Source organism: Telopea speciosissima, chromosome 1 (assembly GCF_018873765.1).
Source record: "Telopea speciosissima isolate NSW1024214 ecotype Mountain lineage chromosome 1, Tspe_v1, whole genome shotgun sequence".
In the NCBI taxonomy this organism is placed as follows: domain Eukaryota; kingdom Viridiplantae; phylum Streptophyta; class Magnoliopsida; order Proteales; family Proteaceae; genus Telopea; species Telopea speciosissima.
This window is the reverse complement of record NC_057916.1, coordinates 1617875-1638051: the sequence shown is the minus strand read 5'-3', so window position 1 is coordinate 1638051 and position 20177 is coordinate 1617875. Positions and strand designations below refer to the sequence as shown.

Below are 20177 nucleotides of genomic sequence, written 5' to 3'. Positions count from 1 at the left end.
GCTAGGTGGAGATGTTCACACCTTGCAGTTGCCGATGGTTGAAGTTCATTTATATGGATTGTTAGATGAGGCATCTGTCAAGTGTCCATATCTCCAATACCACATTTTAAGGAATTGGGGAAGATTATTTTCCATTTGATAAAAGGCATAAATTATGCATACATTTTCTCACCGTTTTTCTTAAAGTCGGTATGATTGTGACTCTTTTGCTCTCTTAACTTTATTATTGCGGATCTCAATGTAACGATAAGATTGCCCCATTGTGATTTACTGTTTTAGTCGGGAAACAACCTCTCCACGTAGTGGGGTAAAGCTACATACCTTATGACCCTCTCAAATCCCACAGTGGTGGGAGCCTTGTGCGTAAAGTACACCCATTAATCTAAATCAAATCACTAATCCATACAGGAGCATCTAAAAGCCTTAATTGAAAATATTAAATGGTGAAGATCATCATTACTATTCCCCTATAGGTTGGAAGTCCGAAATACCTTTCACTTTCTTAAACATCATTCAGGTGCAATGGTGGACATTGGTAAAGGAATGAGAAAAACTCACTGCACCAACGTTTTGAGGATACCTCTTCTCTCACCCTTCCTTTCATTAGATGTTCCATGAAAGCATCTAAACACACCCACTCCCCTTAAGAAAAAATTCTCTTCAATTCCCTAAAATTGTAGTGCGGTGCAGTTCGTGGTGGAGAGGTCAACACTTGGCAGGTGCGACATCCAATGGCGCTGAGTTTGATAAAAAAATAAAAAAAAACTGAATCAATGAGCTCGGACCGTTGGATGTCGAGCTTGTCAGGTGTCAACATGGTTCTAAGTATCGGTATCATATCGTCCATATCGGGCGATACGTATCGGTTTTGCTAGTCGCTGATACTGATACCATGCCGATACTGTATCGGTTGCACGGTATAGATAAGAGATAAAATGATCAGAAAACTCGTTTTTTAAAGAAATTCAAGGACATTTTTGTCCGATATAGCCGATCCAGACTGATACCGTATCAATATCGTATTGGTTTTGCGGGTCTCCGATCCTTGTTCTGATACCGTGCAGTAAAACGATGGGTATCAACCTCTCCACCCTGAACTGCACCGCAGTGTACCATTGGAGAATTTGAGAGGATTTAAATCCCTCTCCTTATAGTATGACATATCAAAGGAACTATACGCAACAAACCCATATTACCCCTTGAAAGCCCTGTGTAGGGGTGGGTCATACAGTGGGTGCCAATTACATTGTTTAATAATTCCATGATCGCACAAAATGAGGGAGATCCCTGTGTAGGTCCATCTTAAGGCCCAGGTGGCCCAATAAAAAAACTTGGGGTACGGAAGGAGGATGGGAAACTGGCCTAAGGGATATGAAATGGTTCCTATGCGGGGCTTGGAGCCTTGGACTGGCTGTATTAAGCCCAAGTTGGTTATATCAGGTCTCCGTCCAAAGGATCAAATCTGAAGCTCGTGTCTATCAGGATATTTTACATTGGGCCACACAGTTGGACTTCCCACGTGGCTCCTGGGCCTAGATACAGAAATGTGTAAAAGTACAGCGCTACCTCCATAGAAAGGCAAAATTTTTATCCAGCCGATGCATACGTGTGTGCTCCCATTTACCAGCATGTGTGTGCAGGCTTTAGAGGCCCAGACAGTGATCTCTTGCGGATTGATGAAACATAAACGTTTATGTTGATAAGAATTTGAAACCTAGATCTTTCTCAGAAACCAAGGAATTTATAATTGACAAGATGAAAACCTATCAAAGACTACCCCATCCCATCAAGTGAGGGTATTATTTGTCTAAAAATAAATTAGAGTTACACAAGCCTCAACTAGAAATTAAATCAAGAAAAAGAAATGAACAGAAGGCAATACGGCCCACTCCTCCCCTCCTCATCCCCATTAAAAACAGAAGAAGCCATAAGTACTCCTCTTTATCCAAATTAATAAAATCAAATGCATACTTTGTTCATACACAAGCAAAAATTTTCATCTTCATTAACAAGTACAGAAAAGTCAAATTTTTAAGGAAATGATGACGAACCAAGTTTCATAGCCTTTATTATGGTTCATCTTCTGATCTTCCTCATTGAGAACCAACTCCAAGATAAATGTCCCTAATCAAATGTAATTCTTTGACCACATCTTTCATGTCCATTCTATCCCATGGTGAATCAGCTGAGCAAGTAACTCCAATTCTAATAACTAAATTAAGGCATTCTTGCACTCTATCCCTCATGCATGTTCGACTTCCACTGATGTTGGCAATAGTTGCTACTGCCTCTTCTTCTTCTTCCATGGGCATAAGTGTTGGGTCGATGATAGCTACCACTCCATCATGCAAAGTCATCTCAGCCCAACAGTGAAGATTTAAGTTATCCTTGAACATTTCATCAGTGGGTCGTTTCCTTGTGAACATCTCTAACAAGAGAATCCCATAGCTGTAGACATCACCGTGCGTTGAAACATCAGCACCTGCACCATACTCTGTAATTTATACATTGTAGATTAGTACTTTGTAGCCAATGAAAATAGGAACGAAGTCTATTGGTCAAAACTGGAAGAATTACATGAAATGGGAAGCTTGTTCTTGAGCTCAAAGGTCAAGTTAAGTATAGTAATTGATGAAAATCCCATAGAGCAAATTGTTTGGATCTTTTTTGAGTGAGGTATGTATCTAGTGTTATAAGTTGCATATCAAGTGAGGTTACAGTATCTTCAAATTCTTTCTTGTAGTGTGCATATGAGGAACATAGGCTTCTCTATGATCTATATATAGTTGTGGATCTAAATCCGATTGATCATATGAAAGGCATGATATCCAAGTAATTTGACTGCACGACATTAATGGGGCATGTGGCCACATTGATCATACGTACAACAAAAACTACACAACCTCTACAAACAAACTAGATGCATTATTGTAGCCTATGGAATTCAAAGTATTATTTGATTGCAGTAAGGAAAGATGCAATCAAAATTTTGTCACAAAACTAAAAACTTAAAATATCATCTAAGCATACATACCTTTTTTTTAATATTCTTTTACTCATTACTTTCAACTGTTTGAGTTATTAAATTTCCTCGTCTTTAGGAAGGGGGACAAAGATACACAAATTAAAATATATATGAAAATATTAATAATGTCTTAAGGTTTGTACTGGAGTAGGTGAGACAAATAATTAGATTCATTGTACTAAGGTATGCTCAATCAAAATTTTAAAAAGAAGAAAGAAACAATCATATTATATGTAGATCAATAAAAGGGGTACATTACCTGGTGCAATGTATCCAATAGATCCCTTTATTCCGATTGAACCGGTTTGATTTTGAGTTCTACCTGTGACTTTTGAAAGAATTCTTGATATCCCGAAGTCACCCAAATGTGCAGTCAAATCATCATCAAGAAGAATATTGCTTGGCTTTATATCACAGTGAATAATCTGCATATGACAATGGTGGTGAAGGTAATCCAATGTTGTTGCTATATCAATGGCAATATTCAACCTTTTAATAAGCTTTAAAGGCCTTTGTAGATCTTGTATACCATTTGCATGTGGATGTAACCACCTATCCAAATTTCCACCCGGCATGAACTCATATACCAAAGCCTTAAAATCATTCCCTTCAAAATCTACACTTGAGCAAGATGTTAAGATTTTGACAAGATTACGGTGTCGGATGTTTCTAAGGGCTTCACATTCGGCTAGGAAACTCTTGGAAGCACATCTTTGTTCAATGTTGAGGACCTTCACTGCAACAATTATTTCTCCATGATTGAGAACACCTTCGTACACAGAACCATAACTCCCCACTCCAATCAAATTTGTTGAAGAGAATCCATTGGTAGCTTTAAGAAGTTGGGCATAAGAGATCTTAAAATGACCATCCCCTATAAAAAATGTTGTGAATTCTTTCCTTTCTTTTCTTCTCAAGCAGATAACGAAGAAAAGTATCATAAAAATCAAACAGAGAGAGGCTCCACATCCACATATGATGACTATCAACTTGAAAATGTGAGACTACCCATCTTTTGACTTTTGGGTCTGGCATGGTGTCAAATGAAGTTCCGGTATTCCTCCACAAAGCTTTTTGTTTCCAATGACTGAAACTATACTCACATTTCCAAAGGCTCCTTCTACTGGTACCTCACCCTCCAAATGATTAAATGATAAATTCAAATTTTGTAAAACCTCAAATGTTCCCAAATAATTTGGAATAAACCCAGAGAAATCATTGTGCGAAAGATCTAAATCTTGAAGACTTTTTAAATTGCTGAGAGACAATGGTATAGATCCTTCAAATAAGTTATCCTCCATAAAAAGGTGTTCTAGGCTTGTACAAGCACCAAGGGTGTTAGGGATATCACCAGACAACATGTTCTCAGAAACTTCTAAGACTCCAAGATGGGTCAGTTGACTCACTTCCGAAGGTAGAGAACCAACCAAATGATTTCTACCCAAGTATAGCTCTATTAACCCAGAAGGATCAAATATCTCTTTGGGGATGACACCATTGAAATTATTACCAGCAAGGTTCAAGCGCAACAATTTATTGCATTTTCCAAGACTTGGAGGTATGTTTCCATGCAAGTGATTACCATATAAAGATAGCTCAATCAATTGGGTCAAGTCTCCAAGAGAAGAAGGGATAAGCCCTGTGAATCTGTTCTGAGCTAAATAAAGTCCATTTAGCATTTGAAGTTTCCCAATTGAAGTTGGAATACTTCCTTCTAATAAGTTACCAGATAGGTTTAAGTTTTGTAAGCTTACAAGGTTCCCCATCTCTGCTGGAATGTTTCCAGATATTTGATTTTTTGCCAATGTAAACTTTCTGAGTTGGGTCGACAAGTTTGCTATTGAGTTGGGGAGCACACCACCAAACCGATTACCATGAAGCAACAATTCTTCTAAACTACTACAGTTGGTCAATGTGTTGATGAAACTCAGATCATCGGCCTCTCCTCTTCCTAAATGATTGGCATCCATTGAAAGCCTAGTGAGCTTTGATAGGCCTCCAAAATGAATAGCCACTTTCCCAGTAAAATTGTTTACTCCGAGAAAAAGTTGTTCTACTTTAGACAGATTGGATAACGAAATTGGAATTGGTCCATGAAATTGGTTTACTGCAAATGAAACCCATGACAGATTAGGAAGACTTAAGCCTAGATTTGGTGGAAGAATCCCTTGAAGAAGTTTATTTTCTCCGAAATCAAGAATATGGAGTGAGGAAAGATTATATATAGAGGAAGGGATAGTACCGGACAACTTATTTCCACCAAGTGCAAGAATCGTTAATCTTCTCAATTGGCCAAGTGAATCTGGAATACTTCCTTTAAAACCATTGTTTCGTGCACCAAGGGTGTCAAGGTATGAAAGATTTCCAAAGAAAGGTGGGATATGTCCCGTCAATCTGTTGCGATGGAATGAAAGGATTTGAAGCTCTGACAGAGCACCAAGCTCTACTGGGATTTTCCCCACAATAAAGTTGTAATCTAAACTGAATTGGATGAGGTTGGAGCAACGTGATATGTTGGGTGGGATTTCCCCTTCAAAGGAATTATTGTCTAGGACTAAATAACGAAGCCCAGACAGAAAACTTACTTCACGAGGGATCTCACCATGGAAACTGTTGTTTTGAAGCGAAATCTCTTGAATGATGCTGAGGTTTCCTATTTCTGGTACCATGAGGCCTTCTAACCCACTTGACTCTAAATTCAAGGCTATGACCCTGTTTGGATGTAGGCGACCACCGCATGTAACACCTAGCCACTGACAATAAGGAACTGAGTCATTCCAGGAGCTCACAACGTGAAAGGGATCTTGGGTTATTCGAGCCTTGAAGGCCAACAAGGCAAGCCGATCTGTTACATTTGAATGTGCAAAGCTCATGCAGCTGCAGCAGAGAAGAAGAATGGCATTAATGCAAATGGACAAAAGCACCAACATAAAACCCATCAATTTATCAAATTTTTAATAATTTGCAGTTGCAGGAAGAGGAAGATGCAGAACTCTGGAAGAGCTAGCTGGGTGGGTATATGAACTAAAGTCTCGTCAATTAGTGTTTATTGGATGGGATGAGTGGTAGACATAGCTAGAGTTAATGCAAATGAAGGAGAGTACTGGCCCTCGATCTAGACGTGCAATTTGACCATGAAAAAGACAAATATTATTAATCGACCATGATGGGCTGCAAGAGACAGACTTGGAAGACTAGTCTTTACTATTACTCGTGTGGAATGGGAATGCATTAAATAGAAATTGACATGGCACCGAACTTGATCCACTCGAGTCTGAAAGCAACAGTCAACAGCGTAGTAATGCTTCCTATATAATGTATGACTGGTAGATGTAGAATTTTTTGGTTAGTTGGGGAGGGGGGGGGGGGGGTTGTCATGACTCATGGGTGGAGTGTGGGAATTAAACTGAAATATAGAAGTAGAATTAAGGACGACCCAGTTCTCTTCACCCATGGTTTTAAGTATCGGTATCGTATTACCTGTATCAAACGATATCGGTTTTACTAATCATCAATATCAATATCGTACTGATATCGTATCAGTAGCATGGTACATATAAGACGTAAAATGGTCAAAAAAACTTATTTTTTTAAAAATTTTATAAGTAATTTTATCCGATGCAACCAATCCAGACCGATATCATATCAATATCATATTGATTTTACGTATTACTAATACCAGTTTCAATACTATACACTAAAACCGTGGATATGGATGAAAGAAGCTTTTCTAGAAGAATTAATGTATATAGATGAGTAGTGGATATTGAATTAATGCGCACGGATGCAAGTTGCTCATGAAAGAGACAAATCAACCATGTTGTAGAGAAGAGGACCCTTCCATCATGTGGGGATGGGATTAAAGCGCATTAAATAGAAGATTGACATGAATAACGTCACTCCAATCTTTGTAGTGGTGGAAATAGCCAACATTCTAGTGTTTCTTTTGATTTTAATCGTCTTGAAAAAGAATACTAAACGGTCAGTCTATCTCTCTCTTTTCTATAGGAAAAGACACTTCTGTGCCTTGTTTTAAGAAGGAAAGAGATAGACACATGGGAGTGCTGGCATAGGCCACACTCTTGTATAGAAAACTGCTTTCGTATATTTTTATAATTTTATAATTTTCTACCATTTTTTCTTGTACGGTAACGAGAAATAAAAAATGCAAACAAAGCAGCCTAAGGAAGGAACAAAAGCTTTCCAATACATCGTGAGTTTGGAGACAAAGATGGAAAAAATTCTCTACGGTGCTTTAATCTTGCAGTGCCTTGTAGTTTAGGCCTTAGAGCTCTATATGTGGAAGATGTGATATTCAACGATGCCAAGCTCGAAAAGAAAGAAGAATAAATAAATAAACTGGGTCAATTGAGCTCGCACCATTGGATGAAGCATCTTCCACTTGTCGAGCTCTCAGACCCGAATTGCAAGGCACCACTAGATGAAGAAATTGCAAAGAATTTTAATCCAAGAGAGGAAATCAAAAACTAAGGGTGGAGGTGATTTTTTATTATAAGAACAGGAGAAAATTAGCCACCCGGTTGTGTGTTGTGGCATGTAATTGCGCCCAGACACAGTCGGTGGTGAAATGACCAGCACACCCATGCCTTTTCATGGGGGTGGGGCGGTCATTTCGCACCCAACTGTGTCTAAGCGCAGGTACATGCTACAACACACGACGGGAAAACTGCCTCTAATAATTTATAACGATACATATGGAGGCGGTTCTGCGACGATGAGTCGAGTCGCCTGTAAATCATTTAGAGGCTAGGCGTTCATTTAAGCTTTAGGATTCAGAGGTATTTCCGTCTCTAAAACCAAGATTATTAGTAGTGAAACTGATAAGCATCCAACATCAGCTATCAAAACACAAGGGGAAACTTATATATTAAATTAGGGAGGATGAAAGAAATGAGAAGTAGAAGAATCAGAGGCCAAAACGATGAATTTCAAGGAAAATTAATTAGATTGCTTTTTTTATATGAAGAGAAAAACACATTGAGAAAAGGAGGCAGTTTCCTTTAGATGGATGTCAACATCTGGGCCTTTATCTGCCAATTCAGATACTGTGCGGTGCGCTGCCCTTAGCGACCTGTGCGGCCAGACACATCCCGCTTCGTAATGTGTGTCTTACCCATGTTCAGGCAAGGCTAGGTCCCCCCTCTACCCATCACAACTAATTATTCTCAATCACTATTGAGGAGTGCATTCTGAAAAGAGAGGGAGATATTCAGTGTTCATCGTCCTTGCGCATACGGTATTCTCATCAGGCCAGTTACTTTGGGAATAGAGGGGAAGCACCTAGATCTTTGTTCTTTATTTTTCGCTGTAATCATCATCACTATGGATGCGAAACAAGGTCAGTGGTTCTATCCCTATTTTTTATTATTTATTTGATTGTGTTCTTGAACGCCCTATGAAGATCCTAGCTTTTGGGATTTTGTCCTTATTCGGATCGATTTATTCTAACATGTGGTATCAGAGCCTCCATATATCCGTTCTTGAACCTATATGGATTCAAAATAATATAACATAATAAGGGAATCGAAAATTTTTCTGTTCGAATCAAGTTTTTTAGGGTTTTTTCAATTTTTTGGAAAACCCGTACGGACACGGCTTACTGCCGGAAATTTCCTCTGGCGAAAATTGAAATAGATCACATAAGGGTGTAGAGCTCGGAGAGCTGAACATCTGGATGGGTGGATCGCCGCCGCCGACAGCAGGACGCGCTGGATCGCCGTCGCCTGCAACGGCGAGTGTATCTCACTCTCCGGTTGGATTTAAAAAAAAAAAGGGATTTTTTGGGGTTTGCTATCGTGCGCCCCTGACAGGAATACAGGGTCAACCGTTTTCTGACCCGGAGACCCAACCCATTGACCCAAAATTTGACCCAGAACCAGTTGGTCCGGGTTGGGTGAACCGGAGTCTGAACCGGGTTTAATTCCGAAACTGATTCGATTTGACCATTTGGACCGGTCAAACCAGTACAGTCAACCGTTTTGGGCTGAAAACTTTGATCGGGCTTTCTGGGGGCTACGAGACTCCGTTTGGGGTCCCGTTTTTTGCGTTGGCTCTATTTTTTTGTGCTCTACACAGTGGTGCCCTCTGTTTTGATCAGATATGCATATTTTAAATATTTTAGATATTCTATTGATGCATGCCCTTTTATGTAATTTACCAGTTCGTTCTATTGGGAACCGAACCAATTTCTGACTTGCTGGAATACCTACCTTGATGAACAAAATTGTTGGATTTTGTGTTAGTTTTAAGACATTAAAAACAGATATGCATATTTTAAATATTCTTGGTATTCTTTTGATGCATGCCCTATTCTGGAATTTGTCGATTCGTTCCATTGGGAACCGAACTAATTTTTTAACTTGCTGGAATACCTACTTTGATGAACAATACTGTTGGCATATTTGTGTTAATTTTGAGACAGTTAAGCCCCTTGTCATAAATTATAAAATAACACAATTTGTTTAAGGATGTAAGTAATTTTGGAATATCCCAAGAGAGGGTTCCATGGGTTCGACAGGATGCAGCCGCCAAAGCAACCTTCCTTGTTGGATTTGTGAAACACCGGTCTCATACAGTTGTGGGATGTCCTTCAACTCTGATGTGTGGTCATACACCCAAAGGTGGTGGTCATGTATTGGTACTTGAAGGGGTATATATACAGTATGCATATGAATAGGCTAACCCTAGAATTCTGCACACCCAAAGGTGGTGGATTTTGAAAGTTGAGCTGTATTCCCATGGCCACTGGTATGTAGGGATTTTTACAATTGCATGTTGGTAATTCAGCCCAAAGGTGTTTTCACAATGATGTGTGTAAAATTCTCATAAGCTTATAAGGTTTTAAGCTGTACTTGCATCATGCTGATTATTGTACTGTTCATTGTTTAAATTTTTAATCACATTTTCTGTCAATAATAACATGGTCACTATTGAGATTCTTACTGGGTCAAATTTTAAGAAGTGGAAAGATGACATTATGTTTGCCATGGAGATGGCAAATGTGCATACGTCCCTTGTTATAGATAAACCAATGGACCTAACAGCTGATAGTACTGAGGATAAAAAAAAATTGTGCATTCTGCATGAGAAAAGAGTAATCGCTTAGCTGTACTATCTATAAAAAGAGTAATCGCTTAGCTGTACTATCTATAAAGATGTCGATACCGGAACACCTTAAGAGTGCTCTACCTGATAAATGTACTTCAAGGGAATTGCTGGATGCAATTTCTAAGAGATACCAAGTTTCATCGAATGCTGAGATTGGGAGACTTCTGCAAGGGCTATTTAATATGGAATATCATGGTTCTGGGGGTGTTAGGGATTATATTGTTTGGATGATTGACTATCAAACCAAAATCAAAGCCTTGAATATTGCTCTTCCTGATGCCTTGATTGTTCATCAAGTTCTTAATAGCCTACCTTCTGATTTTGACATCATCAAAACCAACTACCTTTCCCAGGATGGTGTCTGGAGTATCGATGACCTTATTTCTAGGGTTGTATCCGAGGAAGAGAAACTACTTGTTATTTTCAAATCCCATGAGAGTGAAAAGTCTAAAAACCATACTCATAAGTTTGCCAATAAAGAGTGCGATCGGATTAACAATTTGGGACCTAAGAAAGACTCTTTCAAGAAAGAGAGTGCGCTGCTTCTTTTGCAAGAAGAAGGGTCACATAAAGGACTGCAACAAATACAAGACTTGATTATCAAAACCCAGGCCATCAGCTAACGATTCTTTGGCTTTTGTTTGTGAATCCAATCTATCATAACCCTCATCCAGTACTTGGAGGCTAGACGGCGGGGCAACTAACTAAGTTGCTTTTACTATATAGGGATTCATAAATCGAAAGAGGCCAAATCAGGATGAATCAAGGCTTGTCATAGGGAACGATGGATATGATTGATGTAAAGTTTGTGGGAGATATCATTTTATTACTAGTTTCTAGTTTTAATTTGACTGTAAAGAAAGCTTTTTATGTACCATCCTTCAGGCGGAATTTAATTTCGATTTCAGTGTTGGACATTGGTAGTTACCATTTTGAAATAAAGAACAGTATGATAAATTTGTTTCAAATAAAGTTGATTCCTGCATTACGTCCAATGGATTGTATAGACTGTGTTTATCTCCCAATGATATCTACGCCTTTCATAATGTTGAAAATGTTGTTTCCAAAAGACCCTTACCTAAAGAACGGTCTTTCACATTATGGCATAAGATGTTAGGTCATATTTCTAAGGCAAGAGTGGAAAGGCTGATAAAGTCTGACATCCTACCTACTCTCGAAAGTGATTTAGAAACTTATGTAGACTGATATAAGGGAAAGATGACCAAAATAAAGAAGAAAACTGTAGTCTATAGTTCTTACCTGTTGGAGGTCATTCACACTGACATCAGTGGTCCCTATTCAGCCACATTGTGTAGAAATTTTTTATTTCATCACTTTTAACAGACGACTACTCCCGATATGGCTATCTGTTCTTAATTAAAGAAAAGTCTGAATCTCTTGACAAGTTCAAGATTTTTGGGACTGAAGTTGACAAACAGTTGGGGAAAGTTATTAAAATTGTTAAAATCGATTGTGGGGGATAGTATTATGGGAGACATGGCGATGCTGGATAGCTTAAGGGCCTATTTGCCAAATACTAAGAGGACTCTGGGATAGTTGGTCAGTTTACTATGCCAGCAAGTCCTGAGAAAATGGTGTCGCCGAAAGGCATAACCGCACTAGTGAGGAGTATGATTAGTAAGATAAATTTTACCTAAGTTCTTATGGGAGAAGTTTTTGAAAACTACTCCTTGTATCCTTAACCATGTAGTTACTAAACCCAGAAACCATCTTAGAGTTTGGGGTGCCCTACAGAAGTAAAATTATATTATCCGACTTTGAACAAGTTGGATCTCAGGACTACTCATTACTATTTTGTTAGCTACCCAGATCATTTGAAGGGATATAAATTTTATAACCCCTGCGGAGACACTAGAATTATGGACTTATAGGTAGCGAAGTTTCTGGAATTTGATGTTGCAAAAAAGAATGATTGTTCTCAGACTATTCGAGATAGTGACATGGTTGGTACATCGGTACATGTTATTCTACCTATTCAGACGGATGTGGGGCATACTACGCCATTAGTTACACCTGCTGGAGTTCAGGAGCCTGATATTGATAACGGTCCTTGACATTCATGTAGCACCTGATGAGATTCCTCTCAATCATGATGCGATTGAAGATCCTATCATTGATACAGTTCCAGCTGAGTTTTCTCAGATTCAGGGTGAGACAGTGGTAGCACCATCACAGAAATCCATCAAAGGGAGAAATTCAAAAATACCATCTATCTATGAGGTCTATCTGAGAGAACATGACTACGACATTGGTTGTGTGGTTAATCCAGTTACTTATTCATGCGTTGTTTCTAGTTCTCAGTTAGATTTGTGGTTAGATGTAATGAGAGATGAGGTGGAATCAATGAAACATAATGATGTTTGGGAGCTTGTTGAATTAAACCTGAGGGTCTTGCGGTGGATGGTTCAGACCATCTTGCGTGGACTCAAGAAGTCTATTTACGATCTCAAACAAGCTTTCAGGCAGTGGTATTTGAAGTTCGACAGTGTCGTGACTTCATTCGATTTTGTAGAAAACAAATCGGATCAGTGTATATATCACAAGGTTAGTGGGAGCAAATTCTTCTATTTTCTCATATTTTATATGGATGACATCCTGCTTGCTAGAGGTGACCTAGGGATGTTGCATAAATGAAAGCAACTATTATCTAGGGAATTTGACATGCAAGACCTTGGTGAGGTTTCTTTTGTCCTTGGCATTGAGATCCATAGGGATTGTTCTCGTCGTTTACTAAGTTTTTCTCAGAGGGCTTATGTTGATCGTATTCAGGAGAGGTTCAGTATGCTGGATTGTAAATTCTGTGAATGTTTCTGTTCTTAAACTGAGCTCGACACAGTGCCCGAAAAATGAAGCTGAGAAGGATGACATAATGAGGCGCCTTATGCTAGCACACTAGGTAGTATCATGTATGCTCAGGTCTGTACCAGACCGGATATTACTTTCGTGACGGGTCTTCTTGGCAGATATCAGTCAGATCCTGGTCTTAGCCACTGGGTTGCTGCCAAGAAAGTATTACAGTACTTGAAGGGGACAAAAGATTATATGTAACATAAAGACACATTCCTGAACTCAAGCTAGTGGGTCATATAGATTCGACTTTGCTAGTTTGTGAGAATGATAGGAGATCCACATCTGGTTATGTTTTTCCGATGGCGGAAGGATAGTATTATGGAACAAGTACAAAATGACATTGGTAACCACATTGATTATACAGGTAAAGTTTGTAGCATGCCATGGGACTGCTACTCAGGTTATTTGACTCATGAATCTCATAAAGTAGTTGACCATTTTAGATTTTGTGGATAGACCCATCTAGATATATAGTAATAACAGTTTTGCTGTGTTGTTTATAAACAATAATAAAGAACTTAGAAGGTCTAAGGACATGAAGGTCAAGTGTTTGACCATAAAGGAGACAGTAAAGAAAGGTGACATTGCAGTGGAGCATATTGGTACAGATGATATGGTTATAGATCCCCTAACCTAAGGTCTTCGCCCTTGTGTTTTGAAAGACATGTCATAAGCATGGGTTTAGGTGCATCATGGGATGCGGTTGGTTAGTGGGAGTTGTTTTGCTCCATTGTAAAATGAAGTTTATTTTCATCTGTAATTTTTACCGTGTGGTAAATCTTGGCTTATATGTATCAGTTGTCATTGCATGCAAAATTCTTTTGAATACTTGGGTGTTTCATTTATTGACATGATGTATATATATATATAGTTTTAAAGACTTAAGGAATGTGTTAACCTTAAGCAAGACTGGAGCATTAAATTATTAGCCTAAAGGTATGTCTTGTAACACATAAAGTAAAACTCGAGTTATTCAAGATAAGACATACAGATTCGTTAGAATCATAAAGATTATTTCTCTAGTGAGCCTGTGCCACTTAAAGAAGAGAAATTTTGGACTGACAAATTGATAATACATAAGGAATCACTATGTGAGTATTGCCACACTACCACATTACATCCATGTTAGTAGAGTTGAGGGCTCTCGTGACCATGGAAGGCTCTGTGTCGCTTGATCATAGATGTAGTTGCCGCCAAGATTCGGTGTCTAAAACTTTATGGGATAGGATTGACTTTCTAATATGACCTCTAGACCAATTTATTTTAAAAATTGTGCACATAAAGTTTTCTTAAAGAGTTGTTAGCCTGTGATTTGTTTTGGTCAAAACTGTTTTTAAATCCTTTTAAAAAAAATAAGGAATTTAATGTAAGTCCAAGTGGGAGAATGTTAGAATTTTAGTTCTAATAAAATTCTATATGAACATAATTAAATCCCTAAACCAGGCTAATTAGGGTTTTGGTCTAATAAAGTGGGGTCATTAAGTTATATTAGAAGTCTAATGTGGACTGGCTTAGTGTGGGCCAGATAGATTCCTATTGGGACTGTGATGAGTCAGACCCTATAGGGATTACTATATAAGGAGAGCTAGGTCCCCCCTCTACCCATCACAACTAATTATTCTCAATCACTATTGAGGAGTGCATTCTGAAAAGAGAGGGAGATATTCAGTGTTCATCGTCCCTGCGCATACGGTATTCTCATCAGGCCAGTTACTTTGGGAATAGAGGGAAAACACCTAGATCTTTGTTCTTTATTTTTCGCTGCAATCATCATCACTATGGATGCGAAACAAGGTCAGTGGTTCTATCCCTATTTTCTATTATTTATTTGATTGTGTTCTTGAACGCCCTATGGAGATCCTGGCTTTTAGAATTTTATCCCTATTCGGATCGATTTATTCTAACAAGGCAGACACTATGCATGGTGATGTGTCTGGGCTGCACAGGCCGCTACGGGCAATGCACCATAGACAATCACGATCCTTCGTCTGCTCCATTTTCTGGGCAGGTCCATTTCCCCAAGATGGGTGTCACTGTGTCAGTATGTGGACCACATTTTAATGAACATACTTTTTCTTCATCCACCGTAGAGGAAAGTGTTCTCCTTGCAAAAATATTTCTAAATGGAAATGTCATTGATCTGATTGAATACCGGGTAGTCAATAGAGTGATGGAGATCATGTTATCCATGGCAACCACTAGACAAAGTTAATTAGAAAGACGACGACGACGGGCGAGAGAAAATTAAGAAGGAAGGAATGTCTGGATAATAAGGGTGTCAATCACTATGGTTTCGATACAGTACTGAAGTCAAATAACCTATATCGATACCATATTGTATGGGATAAATGGTGACTTTTCCATACCAATACCCTACTGATTTGGTATGGTTTCGGAAGGATACTGGTATTTGGTATTCAATATTTTATATTTTATATATAAATTAATAAAATATATTATATTTAATATGTTATATTGTATGTATATGCCCGGGACCAAATTACTATTCTTTCTTTTTCTTCTCGCTCATAGAAAGCGGAACATTGATACCAGACACCCTCGCCCTTGCCGCTACCTCTACCTTCGCTTTCTCTAATACAAGCTATGCTCTAGCTGTTTGTGTTTGGTTTTGTACCGTACTGGTCTCTGCTTTACTCTTGCTTCTTAAACGGGATAAACTTCAATTTCTTCAAAGGTTTCAAATCTGTAATTGGACCTGAGGAACAAGTTTGATCTAATGTAGAAAGAAAATCGGAAGCGTGTAGGAGGTATAGGAACATAGAATGTGCGAAGGTAGACTAGATAGTCCCCTTGCTCACATGCCAAAATTTCAAATCAATCTGATTTTTCCATTTGGCAAACAAGATATTGAAAAATCTAGGACAGCCAAGAAGGTGTACAAGACTCCAATGGGGTGCATCCGTGCATGGGCATAATATAACATCAGATGAGAAGTTAAATGACTGAATTTAATCTTGAATACTTCAAATATGAAATGGCATATTCATATAATTTCGTAAATATCAAAATCCATATTGATGATATTATATTTACCTAAATACATTAGGTTATGTTTGAATTTCAAGAAAAGAAAAGCAAATTAAAAATAAAAAAAGAGAAAAACAAATTTGTGTCGTCATGATTTTCATCTCATATTATGTTGTTCTTTTCTTTTCTTGACATCCAAACATAGTTTTACTACTTCAAAAGAGAGAGAAGACTTGGGCCTTGACATCACGAAGGGGGATCACCAGTCATTTAGTCTTGCTTAGTCTTGGAGCCTGTATCTAAGTTATTGGTGACGATTAAGAATTGAAGGACCTAGTCAAATACTGTACCTTTTAAGAGGAACAGATCTGTGAACCCTTCATCGTTGAGTTGGGAGGTAAATCGCTAAGCTATATATAAAGGGGTTTGTTGAGACTTGAGAGAGAGCATATCCAAAGCAACACGTAGCGCCACTGGTGAAGAAGATGAGAACACCAGTAAGCAAGGGCTGCTCAATGGCCTTCCTCATTACCACTCTTCTAGTGGTGATGGTGTCTCTTATTAGCTTGCCAATGAAGACCACTGCAAACTACTACTACCACTCTCCACCACCACCCCCTTGTCACCGTCATCACAACTGTCACCATCGACCCCCTCTTCCTTACCTCTACAAGCCACTACAACCACACTCACCACCAGCACCACCATCTCCGCTGCCAGTCCACAAGCTACCTCCTCTTCACCACCGCTAAGAAAGGCTTAGAGAGATAAAATGGTAAGCTTGTTATAGATACTACTCATTAAAGTCTTAATTAAGATGCTTACTTACTAAGTGAAACATTTTCTTGTTTCACTTTTTTTTTTTTTTTTTTTTGCAGGAACGAGCTAGGTTTGCTAGGATGGTGAGAATCTCCAGAATAAAAAGGAGGGCTAGTTGCTGATCTTCTTCGTACGAGAAGGGAAAGCGTATCTCCTGTGTTTGGTTCTTGTTCATTAGATAGCGTAGTAATAATCATGGAAATTAAGGTTCGGGTTGTAAAAGGTTGAAGGGGGAGAAGAGATGAGTGAGACAAGCTTTAATTATCAGTTTCAAGTAAAATGTGTAATCTAATGTATGTAAGGGTAAACAAGCTCGAGCACGGGCCTGTTGTTTATCGATCTATATATGTCTGCAGTTCTATTCAGTCAAAGTAACAGTCAAAATCTTTGCTAAAATCAGCCAGATCCAACATACAAGGAATTGACCCGGCCACCAGGCTGGTGTGGGTCAATTCCCTCTCTCTTTCTCAGCATATACAAATAATTGAACCCGGCTAAACCCAATCTAGTATTAACATAGAGTACCTACTTCCTTAATGGGAGAGGCTTATCTTCAGTAAAAATTCATTTGCAAGGTAAAATTACTGAAATAGTCTCATTAATTCCCAATATTCGTGTGGGTCCCACAGTCGTCAAGATTGACTAACTTGGAATGTGTTTCCAAAAAATTTCATAATTGTTGTTAATTTTGATTTCACATACTCGCTCTCTCTCTTCCATAATTGTTAATTTTGATTTCACATCGTGTCTTTCACTCCCTGTCACGGTACATCTCTGCATTTAAATTTCAATACCTCGATTTTGATTTCACACCCGTGACCCGTCCCTTCGTCATTACATGTGCCGACATTCCTCGATTTTGATTTCACACCCTTGACCCGTCCCTTCGTCATTACATGTGCCGACATTTATGAGTTAAGATAGCATCCACAAATGTACGGGGGATTCAATATATGAAATAAATGCATTTATTGTCTTTATTTAAGGAAAAAGAAGGCTGCCGGTCGTATTTCCCTACGCCCACCCACAAGTGGATGAAATGATTACACCGCCCCTCTTGTTGGATGCCAGTGCATGTCCTTTCATTTACTCGTGGAACTCAAGAGCTACGTTTCTACGAACCCTGATCCTCTATTGTCGAGCTGTCTGGCAGGACCCTACTGTCAAGACACAGAAAAGTGGTAAATTACTATTTTACCTTTGCCTGAGTATCTTATCCGAATGGGGGTAAGGCAGTCATTTACTGTCTTGTTGTGTCTTAGCAGTAGGGTCCTACCGGATAGCTCAGTAGTAGAGGATCCAAAATATATATATATCAAGAGCCACGTGATCAGAGACTTGACAACGATTCTTGCCATTTATTTTTTAGGGTAAATATCATCCCCCTCCCCTCTTAGTATCCATAATATCAAACCCTTACCCCGGGTTTCGAATAATGATAATGTCCTTCTCTACTTTTGAAAGATTCTATTGATCATAACATTTCGTTAAAAAACGCTGTTAAATGATGACATCAGCCTTAATATAAACATTTATTCTCCAAAACGTCCTTATGTAATGTGATATTTCAATATTACTCCTATTAATAAGAGATTAAAATGGAAAAAACAATAATACCCTCATCTCTAACCTCATTCCCTTCTTTCTTCTTCTTCCCCTTGCCGGGCCGGACAGAACGGGGCCTGAAATTGACACCCCTAGCTAAACCACAAGATTTCTCCAGAGAAGCTTAGAGATATTGCTGCAAACACCAACTTATGTCGAATCCCTGGACTCGCCATCTTCTACTCTGAGTTAGTCTAGTCCATGGCATCCCACCCAATCTTCGAGCACTACATAGAAAATGTTCCAGCAATGCATTCGGTCCGTGTTTTCGTCGCTTACAAATCACTTCCCGGCCATAAGCAAGGTTCCGGTGGAGGAACGGTTCCTATTCAAACGAGTCGAACCATTTGAACTTAATGTCTTCGATTGTGTCGTGAGGTATGGATACATCTATCGATGCACGCAATGACAAAGAACCCTACAAAAGAACATTGGTGGACAGATTAAAGGAGTACATTAATTAGTGAGGATCCTGTGGTGCAATGGTGGTGGAGAGGTCGTACATTTAATTGGTGGGTGAGAGCGAGGTGGTAGCAGGAGAAGGTTCTAATGTTGGGAAGAGGGTATTGATAAATTATGCATATAACTTCTTGAAGAACAATTTGAGACAAAGTTACAAGGTGTTTGATATCCCTCCTAAGCGTCTCCTGAAAGTAGAAATGATGTACGTACGAGCTCTACTAGAACAATGAAGTATATATATATGTATGTCGATAAGTTGGAGAAAGCAGTGGAGTCAGTGGATATTGAGCGGAGAATGGGTACGTGTCACATTAGGCCATATATCTTTGTTTGGTGATGAAGTTTTAATTTCCTTCAAATTATAGTTTATATGGGAGTAAAGGCATTTCTTTTGCATTTTGCATTGAAATAATAGTGGAAAATCTTAATGTAAGGAAATTTTATCGTCTCCAGGGAGCAGGGAAAGCCCAGGGTAGGGGTGTCAATCGGTCGGGTTCGATCGGGCCTAGCCGAGCCTTACGGTGCTTAAAACCTGCACCGTGACCGACCATTTAATTATTCGAGCCGGGCCTGGTCGGGCTTCGGGCTATAATCGGGCCTTAAATGGTGCAAAACTGGGCCATGGCCTTGTTTAAATATAAATGGGCTTTAAATGGTGCAGCCATTTCTGAGTAGTGCGACACCCAATTTTGTTCCAAATCCAGGATTCGTGACTCCACCCAAGCTGCGATTTCGATCCTTTTGTGTCTCAATAGCTATATCCACGCGGCTCCATTTTGGGCTAATGACAACCCAGTCTCACTCTTCTGGCGATCATTCCATCACTATTAACAACTACATGTACACATGGATGTCTTAGGCATCGGTAACTTGTCCTCTTAATGATCACCTTATTTTTATGGTGAAGGATTAAAGCAAGAACAGTTTATATGGAGAGCGATTCACCATCAACACTTCCAAAACCCAAAATCACTTCACACCCAAAACCACTTTTAAATCACTTATGTTTTCAGTGGTTTATGAAACTTAGGGGTTTTCTAAGAGTATTTTTAAAGATGATAATGTCTACTCTCTTCACGTTACAAGACAGACTTCAAAAAACAAAGGAGAAATGTTTATTTTTTTCCTAAATATATGTGGTGTCCAAAGGGAATAGAAGGTACCAGCTCCTTTTGCACAGTGATATATATATATATATATATATATATATATAAATGTTAAAGGGTCGGGCTAGGTCGGGTTGAAATCTGACGGGCTAGGTCGGGCTTGGAATCGGTCT

The 20177-nt window shown here is 38.9% G+C and overlaps 2 protein-coding genes across 2 annotated transcripts; both read right to left on the bottom strand.

Annotated features, from left to right (window-relative positions):
- Positions 1-1941: 1941 nt before the first annotated feature.
- LOC122648820 (probable LRR receptor-like serine/threonine-protein kinase At3g47570) lies at positions 1942-5966 on the bottom strand. The gene is made up of 2 exons (XM_043842064.1): positions 3285-5966; positions 1942-2494 (listed from the first exon to the last, which is right to left on the bottom strand). The coding sequence occupies exon 1, from the start codon at positions 5962-5964 to the stop codon at positions 4030-4032; it is 1935 nt and encodes a 644-aa protein (XP_043697999.1). The 5' UTR covers positions 5965-5966; the 3' UTR covers positions 1942-2494; positions 3285-4029.
- Positions 2094-3966, bottom strand: LOC122641351 (probable LRR receptor-like serine/threonine-protein kinase At3g47570). The gene is made up of 2 exons (XM_043834563.1): positions 3285-3966; positions 2094-2494 (listed from the first exon to the last, which is right to left on the bottom strand). The coding sequence occupies exons 1-2, from the start codon at positions 3964-3966 to the stop codon at positions 2094-2096; spliced, it is 1083 nt and encodes a 360-aa protein (XP_043690498.1).
- Positions 5967-20177: the final 14211 nt, after the last annotated feature.

Excerpts from the sequence above, each read along its gene's own strand:
- LOC122648820 (XM_043842064.1), bottom strand. The coding sequence starts at position 5,964 with ATGGGTTTTATGTTGGTGCTTTTGTCCATTTGCATTAATGCCATTCTT.
- LOC122641351 (XM_043834563.1), bottom strand. The coding sequence starts at position 3,966 with ATGATACTTTTCTTCGTTATCTGCTTGAGAAGAAAAGAAAGGAAAGAA. Across the intron at positions 2,495-3,284 it reads TATTGGATACATTGCACCAG|AGTATGGTGCAGGTGCTGAT; the intron begins GTAATGTACCCC and ends TATAAATTACAG.